The 13,167-nt window shown below is 40.4% G+C and overlaps 1 protein-coding gene across 2 annotated transcripts in view; it reads left to right on the forward strand.

The window, feature by feature from the left end:
- The window catches only part of GSG1L (GSG1 like), a 116,317-nt gene that overhangs the window by 10,454 nt on the left and 92,696 nt on the right, over nt 1–13,167 (forward strand). For both annotated transcript variants that reach the window (XM_075179857.1, XM_075179858.1), the window contains exon 2: nt 1,590–1,637. In XM_075179857.1, coding sequence (XP_075035958.1) covers nt 1,590–1,637 — 48 coding nt within the window. The remainder of the gene's footprint in view (nt 1–1,589; nt 1,638–13,167) is intronic.

The following is a 13,167-nucleotide window of genomic DNA, read 5'->3' on the forward strand; positions in this document are numbered from 1 at the left end:
TGTTTAGAGATTCAACTTTTTATCTTCTTTTATTTAAACCTTCAGCATTTCTTTTCTTTTATCTAGACTGTTTTATTATGTTTTAACTTAAAACTTTTAAGTACAGGGAATAGGGGTACAGAAAGCAAAAGAAGGTGTTAAATAGGGGGACCACAATTGTACAGCTTTTTGGCAAAGATGTGTCAATATAACTAAATATTATTTGCAGTTTCTAGACAGATTTTGAAGACACTTGATCTATGCAATATACACTGCTCAGCCACAACATTAAAACTATCTGCCTAATATTGTGTAGGTCCCTCTTGTGCCGCCAAAACAGCCCTGACCTATAGAGGCATGGACTCCACAACACCTCTGAAGGTTCTGTGGTATCTGTGGTTTTGCGGTATCTGGCAAGAAAGACAGTAGCACTAGAGTCTTTAAGCCCTCTAAGGTGAAAGGTGAGTCCTCCATGGCTCGGACTTGTTTTCCCACAGATGCTCATTAGGATTGAGATCTGAGAAATTTGGAGGATGAGACAACACTTTAGACTCTTTTTGTCATTTTTCTACAACCATTCCTGAACATTTTTTTCAGTGTGGCAGGGCGCATTATCCTGCTGAAAGATGCCACTGCCATCAGGGAATACTGTTGCCCTAAAGGGGTGTACTTGGTCTGCAACAAGGTTTCTCAGCAAAACTTTGTCTAAAGCATCACACTGCATCTGCCGGCTTGAATTCTTCCCATAGTGCATCCTGGTGCCATCTCTTTCCAGATAAATGTTGCACACGTACCCGGCTGGTCACCTTATGAATGAAAATGAAAGCGTTATTCATCAGACCAGGCCACCTCCTTCCATTGCTCCATGGTCTAATTCTGGCTGCCAATTGCCTATTGTAGCTGCTTTTGACGGTGGATAGGGGTCAGAATTGGCACTCTGACCAGTCTGCGGCTATACAGCTCATTTCACTGCAAACTGTGATACACTGTGTGTTCTGACGCCTTTCTAACATAACCAGTGTTAACTTATTCAACAATTTGTGGCATTATACCAGACGTCATGCCTTACCTCCCCAGTTTGATGACAACATATGGCTAGTATACGTCCATTAGTAACTGGAAACATTCATTTCTAAAGAGATGTCATATTGCAAAATGTAACTGTTAATATAACAGAAATTAAACAAAACAAATATAACCCCCTGTCACTGTGTGTAGTGTTGAGGTACATACAGGGCCAGACTGGGACTGAAAATCAGCCCTGGCATTTGAAGCATACAGGCCCACCTCTGTTGATGAGCAGGAAAAAACTGTGTGCCACTGCGTGGCGCTGCCAAGGGCGTGGCCACATTATGTTGGGGCCGTGGTCAACATGGGGATTGATACATATATTATAATAAATATGTATGTTGTTTGAAGTGCACTGGATGAACCACTACTACATACTGGTAAAAATGAGTTTGTAACTGACCTTAACTAGCATATCTTTTATATTGGTAAATTTAATATAGTGAATTATATTAGTTAATGTTGGAATCATGCTGCATAGTACAAAACAATATATTACATGTGAATTGAATACTACTGAATGTTTTGCTTTTTATTCAAAGGTGAAAAATGTCGAAGTTTTATTGACCTTGCGCCTGCATCTGAAAAAGGTAAAGAATGCATTATTCATATTATCATTTTAAGAACTTGTTGTGCTATGTGACTAGCGTGTAAAATGTAGGTTTACAGGGGTTTTTTGGTGCTTTATACCTAAATACCACTCCAGGGGTTGCACTTTACTCACCCAAAGCTGCTCAACTGGCATTAGATGACTCAGACTCCCTTTGCTGCCAGTGAGGAGCAGAAGCTGAATGCAGAAGTACTGCAGAAATGAAAGATATGTCTTCCAAATCATGTTCAACTATAAACAATTTATTTTATTTTTAAAGAAAACCAAAACAAACATGTTAAAACAGTAATATGAATATGTATATTTGAATTTAATTGTACATTAAAACAGACACCTAAAACATGGTTGTGGTACCATAATATGACTTCACAGGAAAGGATAAAAAATCATGTTTGATATTTTATGCTGGAAGGCAACTGTGCCATACTTGCCAACTGTGGCAGCAAGACCTCCGGGAGGGTAGTGCATCTGTGGGGTGTGCCCATGCGAATTGCGTCATTAGATCCTGCCCCTCGGAAAAACTTTACCAATGTTGGCCTATTACAGCAGGGGTGGGGCCAGGATTACCTTTTAGGCCTGCCCCCACCCACTTCACCATGGAGGGCAGAATGCGGGAGGTTGTCTTGCTCTCATAGGAGTCCGGTAGAACTCCCAAAACTTTGTGAGTCTCCCGGACATTCCGGGAGAGTAGGCAACTGTGATGTGCACTCTTAAGTATATTAAATTTGTGTTGTGCACAAAGCACTTTGCTTGCTAGTACAGCAAAGGTTATATATGTAGCGCACCATGTGAGCACTGTGCAACAAAAATATATTAATATATTGCTGACACGCATTTTTCAGTGAAAATAGATGTATTTAATGCAGCTTAAATTGAATACTTAGCATGCATGCTATGGTGAAAAGTATATACACATACAGTATGACTAAATTCCAGGCATAAAATATAAGGATTCATCCTCTGATTAATGTATGAAGAGATAATTCCCCTTATCCGCATTGCCACCGAAACATTGCAGAGAGAGCCATCCGTTTCCAACCATATAGTGTATTGCACAGAGGTATAATAGTTCCACGACATTGCTAATATACTGTGACAGAAGCACAGGGAAAGTGGTAGATGGGAGATATATATTCGTAGGTTTATGTCACCTTTGTTTTAAAACCCCAGGGGAGAGTGTGTATGTTTCAAAAGCAAGTTTTGAAAAAGGGGTCTGGCTTCAGCAAGAGCCTTTGTAACTGTCCCTGGAGAGAGAAGGGAGACCTTTATTTATTAGGCCTATTCCAGGACTTCTAACCTACCAGACACTCTGCTGTAATCAGGGGTTACACTTGTTTGGTGCTGGTAAAGATGAGGGGAGTTCCTTAGGGACAGTGGTGGCAACGTGGTTACTCCAAATTGTTTCCTTCTATATAGGGGATATCTTCTCAACCCCCTCCCCCACAATCATCTTTCTGTTTATTTCAAAGTAAAGGAGGTAAAGTGTGGGACACTAGGGACAGGCAGGAGATCTTTCCAATTGGCTCTTAGAGTACTGCATGTTAATGGAAAAAATCTCAGAAATGAAGATTTTAATTTAAAAGTTTATCCATTGCTTGTTTTTTGGACTGTCCAAGTTGATTAACCAAATGTAATGTAAACAAATGTAATGTTGTTAACTGTAACCGCTGTTACCATCTCTGTCCCTCCCTTGGTGGTCTCTATAACTTCTTGGTGGCAGCAACAAGTGACAAGGCAGGATAAGTGTCCTGGCAGTTTCTAGTAGTGAGCATGATGCTAAAGAAAAACACTGGAATCGAAACTTCTACAAAATGATGGATAACCACAAGAGTGCCTGTGCAGCACAAAAGCAACTGCCTTCTCTGAAAACAGAAAAGAAAATAGGTTCCATTAAGATAAATGTTGAAGAACAGACATGGGTGCCAGCAGCTGGCTGTTTTAATATTTCTTCAATTTCTAGTTAATTTTTCATATCTCCACCTTGCGCACTCTCTCCTCATTCCAACCGTACCACACCACTGGAAACCCCAGTTGCCCATAGCTACTTTATTATTGGCAACTAATAATGCTGCTGCCTTAAAATAGCCACAAGCACTTTCCCCTCCTGCAGCTACAATTGATATTCTGCTACTTTATGTATCAAGTGTTCACCACACCTCTTAAATTGTGAGCACATATGAGCAGAGTTATATTTATCTTCAGTTTCTTATCATTGTATAATTTGTGTCGTGATTACCTTCATGTACAGTGCTGCATGATATGTCACCAGTTAATTAAGAATGGTAATAATAATAATAATAATAATAATAATAATTATAATAATAATACTATTACAACCTCACATAAACACCACACACACATATGCAAGCACCAGTGCATAGCCCAAGCTAACTTTTCCTTTATGTTGGCTCTTATTTTGTCTTCACTAGATTGCAGCCATGATTTACTCACACTGATCAGTTGCTGGGTACAACAAGCATAGGAGCTTGAGCATTCATCACTAAATAGAACATTAAGATCACAATTAAATCAACCCTCATTGTTTTAATCTCCTGAGTTATATTACTCTACTCTGTTTTAATATTTGCAGAGCAGCCACAAATGTTTCCATAGTTCATACGCCCTGGACAGGCCAATTAATGAAACAAGGTTGACACTCTCGATCCCTAGTACCGTACAAGGCTCCATGACAATTGCATGGGCTTAATTATTATTGCTTATCTGTATAGTGCCAACATATTACACAGCACTTTTTAGAGAGCATTGAGTAATTTACATCAGTACCTGCTCCCACTGGAGCTCACAGTCTACATTCCCTTAGATACATATTAGAGTTGTTGATTTCAGAAATTAAGTTCTAGATTTGGGAAAAAAAAATTCAATTCAGCGATTAGTAGTATTTAAATCTATTGTTTATCTTGTATGTAGGTAATTAAGAGGAATTGGAGAAATGTTGAGGTTTAGACGTAGCAGCACACTATCCAACAATAATTGTTTATCTACGGTATTTAGAGTGTGTAACATTTTTTTAATGTAGCTTGGATATATGTAAATATTGGTATTAATATAGTGGGAAAGTATGTTTGTAGTTGATCATAAATCAGAGTTTTAAGTGTACTTGAGTGTAAGAAGTATAAGAAGAAAACATTTACTATTCTTGCAAAATAATAGATGCCTGGCTTTTTAGGAACTCTGGGTTAAAAACAAAGAGTGATGGCAAATATTTAATTTAAGCTGCATCAGTCTCCATGTCTCAAATTGAATGCTTAATGACAAACACTGTTTCCCTCTCTGTCTCACAGACACCTTACCCAGCAATAGGGTATATTGCCAGTCCAAAGAGCTCCATAAAGGATGGATACTAAAAGAGAAGGATGGGAAATAAAGTAACTTCCTTTTTGATAACACATTCAAATATAAGACATGTGTCAGGTAGCAAACGGTGCTGCATGAAGGGTAGTCTAAACAGCAAAACCGTGTCCCTCAGTTTATTGGAATATAAAAAAAGTGCCTCATCCCAAGTTTATCACTCATAGAAGTTACAATTGTATTACTGGGTTTTAAATGGAGAGACCTATACCCCCTGATAGTTCAGAGCTATCATTCTATTGGTTAACACTCTTCTACACTCAATTCTTCCTGATCAGCTGGGTGAGGTTGTCGTTAACGTGTAATTGCTGTGAGGAATATCTCTCACATAGTTTTATAGCATCCATCATTTCAGTATATAGTAATATTCTGTACCTTTACATCCAGCTTGAGAGCTTGAGTTAGCTTGAATGTTTATACCACTTGTATATATAATATAAGCAAAATGCCAAATACTATTTCCATCTGGGGTCCCCCCCCTCTTGATGCTATTAACCTTAGTGCTGCCCCCCCTCCCCATTTCACAAAACCAGCACTAGGAAAACCACTATGACAGGGGGACACAGGTGTCATTTTGCCATAATGACAATTCAACCCCAGGCAGTTCAGCATGGGATTGGATGCCCTAGGGAGTGGGGTCCACAAAAGAAATATGCAGCGCTCCCATCTAGGTTGTCCCAGCCCCGTGCTGACAGCACTAGGGCTCTTCCTACACCCCTGGGGCAGTGCATCTGGGATAATAAAGTGGGGGGGGGAAAAGAAAAAATATAAAACACCATTTTACTTTGTGGATCTACAAGTCCCACCCAGGGGCTGGGTTTTCCTAGAGGGACTACCCACACAATTTTTTGTAGATCACACTCCCCAGGGAATCCAGCCCCAGGCTGAACAGACTAGGGCTGGTTTGTCATTATGGCACAGGACCCCTGCTGCGTGTCCCCCTGCCATAGTGCCACCAACCACGGCTGATTTGTCTAGTGCTGAATTTCGTGATATACAGGGGAACCCAAAGTTTTCTTTTGCCCCGAATTCGAAGCAACCAGCACTAGGCGCGCAGCACTAGGGTTAAAAGCATTAAGAGGGGTTGACCTAATGCTTTTTCTTTTTTATTCCTTATTTTTACACTGTATTGTACAGCCGGCAGGTCCGTATTGTACAGCTGGCTCTGCAAGCGGTGACAGATATGTATGTACCTGCAGCATCCTGTGTAGTAAAGATCGGTGACCCTGCACACAAATTCAACAAGTCATGGATCTTGAGATCAATGACTTAATGAATTCGGCCACACACAAAGCCTAAATAAAGGCGTGTAATACTGAGTGCAGGTTGCGCTCAGAATGCATTCCCTAATGCATTGGGCCAAATGTCTGTTTTCTGTCAGGGTAGAACCACCTGCCAAATATTGTCTAGGTCCCCGTCATGTCACCAAAAGAACTCTGATCCGTCAAGGCATGGACTCCACTAGACCTCTGAAGGTGTCATGTGCAACTGGCACCAAGACGTTAACACCAGATTCTTTACTTCCTGTAAATTGCGAGGTGTGGCCTCCATGGCTTTGATTTGTTCTTCCAGCACATCCCACAGATGCTTGATCAGATTGATATCTGGGGAATTTGAAAGCCAAATCAACAACTTTTTGTCATGTTCCTCAAACCATTCCTGAGCAATTTTTGCAGTGTGCAGGGCACATTATCCTGCTGAAATACCATTGCCACTCATTTGCCTATTGTAGGTGCTTTCGAAGGTGGATAGGGATCAGCATGGGCACTCTGACTAGTCTGCGGCTATACAGTACCATTCACATTAATCTGCGATACACTGTGTGTTCTGACACCTTTCTAACATAGCCAGTGTTAACTTTTTCAACAATTTGTGCCACAGTAGCTCTTCTGTAGCATTGGATCAGACGGGCATGCACTCACTCATACCAATGAGCCTTGGGCGCCCATGACCCTGTCGTTGATCGGTATATGTATATTGTGTTAGACAGTAATATAGCAAATAAGAGTATATGACTCTTAAAACAATAATATATAAACACAATCTTTGCTTATAGAACTATTTCTGTGGATCTAGCTGTAGTATTGCGTTTAAAGAATAAATGAGATATTCTTATGACATATGTTTTTAATATATTAGTCACTGTTTCTTTTTGAATCAATATAAAACATAAAATATCTTCAAGTTATATGATTTGACCTTTCATATTTATTGAGTTTATGGATCATGTTATTACAGAGTGCTGCAATTACAAAAAAAAAAGATTTTTGCCTGGGCTTACATGTGCAATAATGTGAATTCCACCATTTTTTATAGCTCTCTGTTTTCCACAACCTTTGTCTGTAATAGTTTATAAAATGAGTGCTTAGCAACTGGTTTCCATGGCCGCAGGATGTCGCAGTATCAAAAGGATTTGATGTTACTCGGTGATGGCATTTACTAGATATATTTTGTGAATGTGATATCCATGGGCGTTGATTAATGATACAATATAGATTGAGGTATTAATGGAGCTTATTGCATATTTAAATAAATAGCTATATTTGTTTACATCATATGCTAATACATGTTCATTTGAGGGTCTGAAAGAATAATTGTATTTATTAAAACCTCCATTGCTTACATGCAATATCAAATCTAAATGTAACCAACAGAAGTGGCATTTTAAGCTATAAATCTTTTTTTTTTTTTTATGCTTTTTATAGTTGTCCTCTGTTTGTAAGTAAGTGTCTCTTTCTGGTTGCTTGTTTATATATATGTCGGCAGTGGTGTGCACATACAAGAAATCTTAAATCCAGTACAAGAATTAGATTTTACTAATGCTGGGTAAGCAGCTGTTACCAGGCTAGGTGGATACAAATGAATAGCATTTGGTTCAGCCTTACAGGACAGTTCATCAGCATTGTCATGCTGGCTGTCCTTTTTGAGGGAAATGGAAAAATTATACATTTGCAAACCCAGACTCCATTGCAACAGCCTCCTATTGTCGCCTAAGGTCCAATTGGGCCACTTGAATGAATTATGCCAAGTAACACCTAAGAACTTCCAGTTATATAAATAGGGAAGCCGCTTTTTAGTGCCCACATTATGGCCAAACACTGTTTCTGAATGGTGGAATAGGTAATTTCCTTAGCCACCAGTTTCCGCAACAAATATACTACTGAGTGTTCTTAACCACCCTCCCTGATCTGATTCAAAACTGCTCCTAATCTGAAGCCCAATGCATCAGTTTGTACAATGAATGGCTGTCGGAAGTCAGGAGCAGCTAGTACAGGGAACCGGGACAAAACGCCCCTGAGCTGGCAGAAGGTTTGCTCACGCTCATCTTTTCTCATCTGTCTCATGAACTTTTTTGTAGTGAGATCTGACAGGGGATATAAAATAGCACATAGTGGGGCATAAATTCATGAGAATACCTCTCAGTGGAAGGTGGCTGGGGCATTCTTCATACTGAAGGCCATTACTTTGAATTCAATTTGCCCAAAAGGTGTAATGAACGCAGATTGCTCCTTTGTCTCTTTGGTGAGGGAAATTTTGCGAGTACCCCTAGATATGGTGCAAAGATGTCACATAGTGAGCGGCTCCCAGACGGTCCAAGAGCTCATCTACTCTAGGCATGGGGTGTACAGTCACTGTCACCTCATTTAATTGTCTATAATCCACATTAACACGAGCTGTGCCATCAATATTGTGCACTAAGAATACCCCAGCTGCCCAGGGTCTGCGGGAGGAAACAATGACGCTCAATGCTAGCAAGGCACTTAGCCCTGACTGTATCATGGTGAACACCTCCAGGGTACACAATAGGCAGATTAGCGCAGCGGCCATGCATTTCTGGTATCAAAATGGTGAGACACTAAATGAGTGTGACCTTCCTTTGTTGTGAATTGCAGTCACTGTACTTCCAACAATTCTCTCATCTGGGTCACCTGCCACTTCTCTAAATTTTCCCCTAGTTGTACAGCCTCTATCTCTTCGTCTTTCTGAGCCTCTGTCCTCAAATCAGGAATATTGTCTTTTGCAGGGTCATCCATAGGAGGACAGCATATGGCCAAAGCCCCTACCTCACAAGTGACCATAAGCTTTTAATCAATTAATGTGGTAGGTCCTAGTGCGATTATTCACTGCATCTAAACATATTTAATATAACATAATCCACCTCTCCTTGTCCCTGCAGTACTTTGGGCCAGGCCAAGTAGCTTGCAACTTATTTTTGCTAGTGGGTATCAACATTGTAACCTGTTGACCTATGGTTCATTGGCAGGATCTAGGCTGCATGTCATACCACTGTGCTGACGCATTTTCACTGCCTCCAAATTAGTTCTGGTGAGGGACATGAGTCTCTTGAATCTATCTCGCAAGCTGGCTACATACTCAAGTATCAGCACTTGAAGCTTTCAGAATGTATCTTGCCAACTCTCCTGAATTAATTCTAGTGGCCCTCGTATCTGGTGAATATATAGTAGCTCAAACATGAAAATAAAGGGTAGACGTTCGCGGCACCTTCTGTTATAAGGACAGTACTTGCTGCAAAGCCTTATCCCAATCTCCCCTCTCCAAGTGAACATAGGCTTTAAATAATTTTTTTGATGGTATCGATGAACCTCTCAAATAATCTGCTTGTCTGGGGATCGTATGACATTGTGCGCATAGGTTTATGTAATAGGGACCTGGTATTCCATCATAATAATGACACAATGCTTTTGATCTTAATAATAACTGATCTCATTAATTATTTGAATTATTGTAAAAGGGTAGCTATTTCCCTTGTTAGCATGAGGGTCTACTGATGAGGCAAATAAACTATTAATGCTAATATAGTAATAATCATTTAATAACTACTAGAGATGGGCGGCTCGGTTCCCCGAGATCCGAATCCATCCGAATTTCGCCTATCCGAGTACCGAGCCGAACAAGCTCGGTACTCTCCCACCCATTCGAAATCGAAATCGAGGAAAAATGTCATTGTGACGTATTCGTATTTCTGAGCTCGGTTCTCGCGAGATTTGAAAAGCATAAATACCACCCTCCACAGCAATCCATCGCCATTTGACAGAGGGAGAGAGCAGGGTTAGGTCACAGGCTATATTAGTGCAGGGACAGAGCAATAATTGTACACATTATTGTTTAAATTCTATTCTATACATTTCTATTATTATTAATACCAATTCTATTAGCAATTGTTAGAGCAGGAAGAGAGGAGGATAGAGGAGGCTTTTTTTTTTTTTTCATTTTTTTGCACTACAAGTGCTTTGGGGTCTCCCATATTCCCCAGGGTTTTAGACTAATTTTTCTGGCTGTCAAAAGTGATATTTGTCAGCAGTATTTTTTTAAAAAAAATTGCACTACAAGTGCTTTGGGGTGTCCCATATTCCCCAGTGTGAAACATTAATTTTTCTGGCTGTCAAAAGTGATATTTGTTAGCAGAATTTCTAAAAAATGTTGGCACTACAAGTGCTTTGGGGTGTCCCATATTCCCCAGTGTGAAACAATAATTTTTCTTGCAGTCACACAAAGTCATATTTGTCAGCAGTATCTATCTAATACAATATTTTCTACTACAAGTGCTTTGGGCTCATTAAAATGGATTCAAAGCAGTCCACATATGAGCAGAATCAGCAAGTAGGTGCTGGCACCAGTCCTGATGGTAGTGTTCCCAGTACGTCATCTGGTAAAGCCTATGTAAAAGTACATAGACTTTTGAAATCAGGGAAACAAAATACACACCCAAAAAAGAGTTACCGTGTTGAAGCGAAAAAGAAGTGTAATTGAGGAAAAGTTAACTGCCGATAAAAACAAAATTGGCAACATGCCATTCTACACACGCAGTGGCAAAGAAAGAATGATGCCTTCGCCTTTCTCTTTTACTGCCAGATCTAAAAATGTTACTGAGCCTTCTTCTTGTAAGGTCACTCGTGAGCAAGCAAGACCAAGTAATTTGGAGTCTAAAAGTTGGTGCACAACTACTGTTACGCGTGAAAGGTGAGCTGCAAGAAAACAGTAAGGCATTAGAGGATAATGTATGCTCAGAATCAGAAATGACAGCAATCCCTGTGGAGAGTCCATCCACCAGTGGTATGTGTAATCGTGAGCATTCTGTTAGTGTACCCAGAAAGAAGGGCCCTTTTGGCAGTTCTGCTGATGTGTGCCTGAACAGCCTGAGTGTAGCCGCTGATACACCAATTGAGGATGCCACTTTGGAATTAGAAGAGGATGAGGGGGAGATTTGTGTAGGCGACGAGGGCGCTAATGATGATGTTGATGAGGATGATGCAGACAGATACCAAATTGCCTTTCTCAATTTCTATTTATATTCTAGACTCTATAACGGCTGAATTGTTTTCTATTTTACTCCTAGTGGAGAGGGGGTCTGATGCAGACAGATACCAAACTGCCTTTGTCCATTTCTTTTTATATTCGAATTCTACAGTCTATGCAGGCTGCTTTTTTTTCTATTCAACTACAAGTGGAGGGCAGGGGGGGGGGGTCATAGACAGCCACCAAACTACCTTGGTCTATTTATTTTCTATATTGTTCAGTCTATGCAGGCTGCTTTTTTTCTATTCAAATACAAGTGTTGGGGGTGGGGGGGGGGGGTCATAGACAGCTACCAAACTACCTTGGTCCATTTATTGTCCATGCAGGCTGATTTTTTTCTATTCAACTACAAGTGGAGGGCGGGGGGGGGGTCATAGACAGACACCAAACTACCTTGGTATAAAGATAAACAGGTTCTGGGCGCTTGGAAAAGGTAAATGTGTTTAATAATGACAAAACTATGTGAACAATAAGTTCCTGCCGGAACAAAACAACATAGTAGCATAAACTGTTATAGTAAATACAATAAAATTGAGTACATTCAATGCAGTAATAATGATAGAGCAAATATTGAATATTGGATCTTAAATCCGACTCCAGATGATTGTCGAGCCACAGGAGTATACAGTGTAACAATGAGTATGTCAGCGTGATATGTAAAATGTCCAAAAATGTTGATCTAATAAAGTCCGCTGAATATAGAATGTAGTCATGAAAATAAACCTAAGACCGCATTAAAGATCACAGACTGCGGAAATATAAGTGGTCTAGGATTGGACAACGGTGGTCCGTATTTATCCTTCTGATATGTCCAGTATGGTGAATAAAAATGTGTGATACTGTTGTAATCAATAAGGTATACTCGTATGTAGAGGTCTGAACAGTTACTCACTTTATAATGCATGGACGTCTAGGTGTCTGTTGTGCAGGCCGGCATTCAGTAGCAGTCCCGCGATGTATACTAGTGCTGTCAGTTGATGGATACGAGTTGTACACTTGGCTCCAATGATAAAACAGCACCCGACAAGATGTCGGTGAGTGGGTCCGGTTATAATCCTCCTGATTCCCGGAGAAGCCTCTCTCCTTCTTGTTAAAAGTTGGCGGCTGAGCAGAAACTGAGATGATCCCGCTATGAATATGCGTGTGTACGCTGCGGGCTAGTCTCCGTTATACTATATATGAGATACAGGAGTCTGTATGTCGCCAATAAAAGTAAATGGATGAATCCGATTTGAATCCTCCTGATTCCCGGGGAAAGCCTCTCTCCTTCTCACTGAGAGTTTGAAGCTGGACAGGAAGAGGGGGGGCGATCCTGCTGCAGAGATGCGCATACACGCTGCGGGCTGTGCTCTGTTATTAATGTCTGTAAAAAGTTGAAAAAGGATCCTAGCATGCTAGATAGTGCCAGCAAAGCACTAATGTGATGATTGAAGACAATAACCAACGCGTTTCGCCCGGGGCAATAGCCAGTGGGCTTCCTCAAACTACCTTGGTCCATTTATTTTTATATTGTTCAGTCTATGCAGGCTGCTTTTTTTCTATTCAACTACAAGTGGAGGGCGGGGGGGTCATACACAGCCACCAAACTACCTTGGTCCATTTATTTTTTATATTGTTCAGTCTATGCAGGCTGCTTTTTTTCTATTCAACTACAAGTGGAGGGCGGGGGGGTCATACACAGCCACCAAACTACCTTGGTCCATTTATTTTTTATATTGTTCAGTCTATGCAGGCTGCTTTTTTTTCTATTCAACTACAAGTGGAGGGCGGGGGAGGGTCACAGACAGCTACCAAACTTCTTTGGTCCATTTATTTTTTATATT

This window comes from Mixophyes fleayi, chromosome 7 (genome assembly GCF_038048845.1).
Source record: "Mixophyes fleayi isolate aMixFle1 chromosome 7, aMixFle1.hap1, whole genome shotgun sequence".
In the NCBI taxonomy this organism is placed as follows: domain Eukaryota; kingdom Metazoa; phylum Chordata; class Amphibia; order Anura; family Limnodynastidae; genus Mixophyes; species Mixophyes fleayi.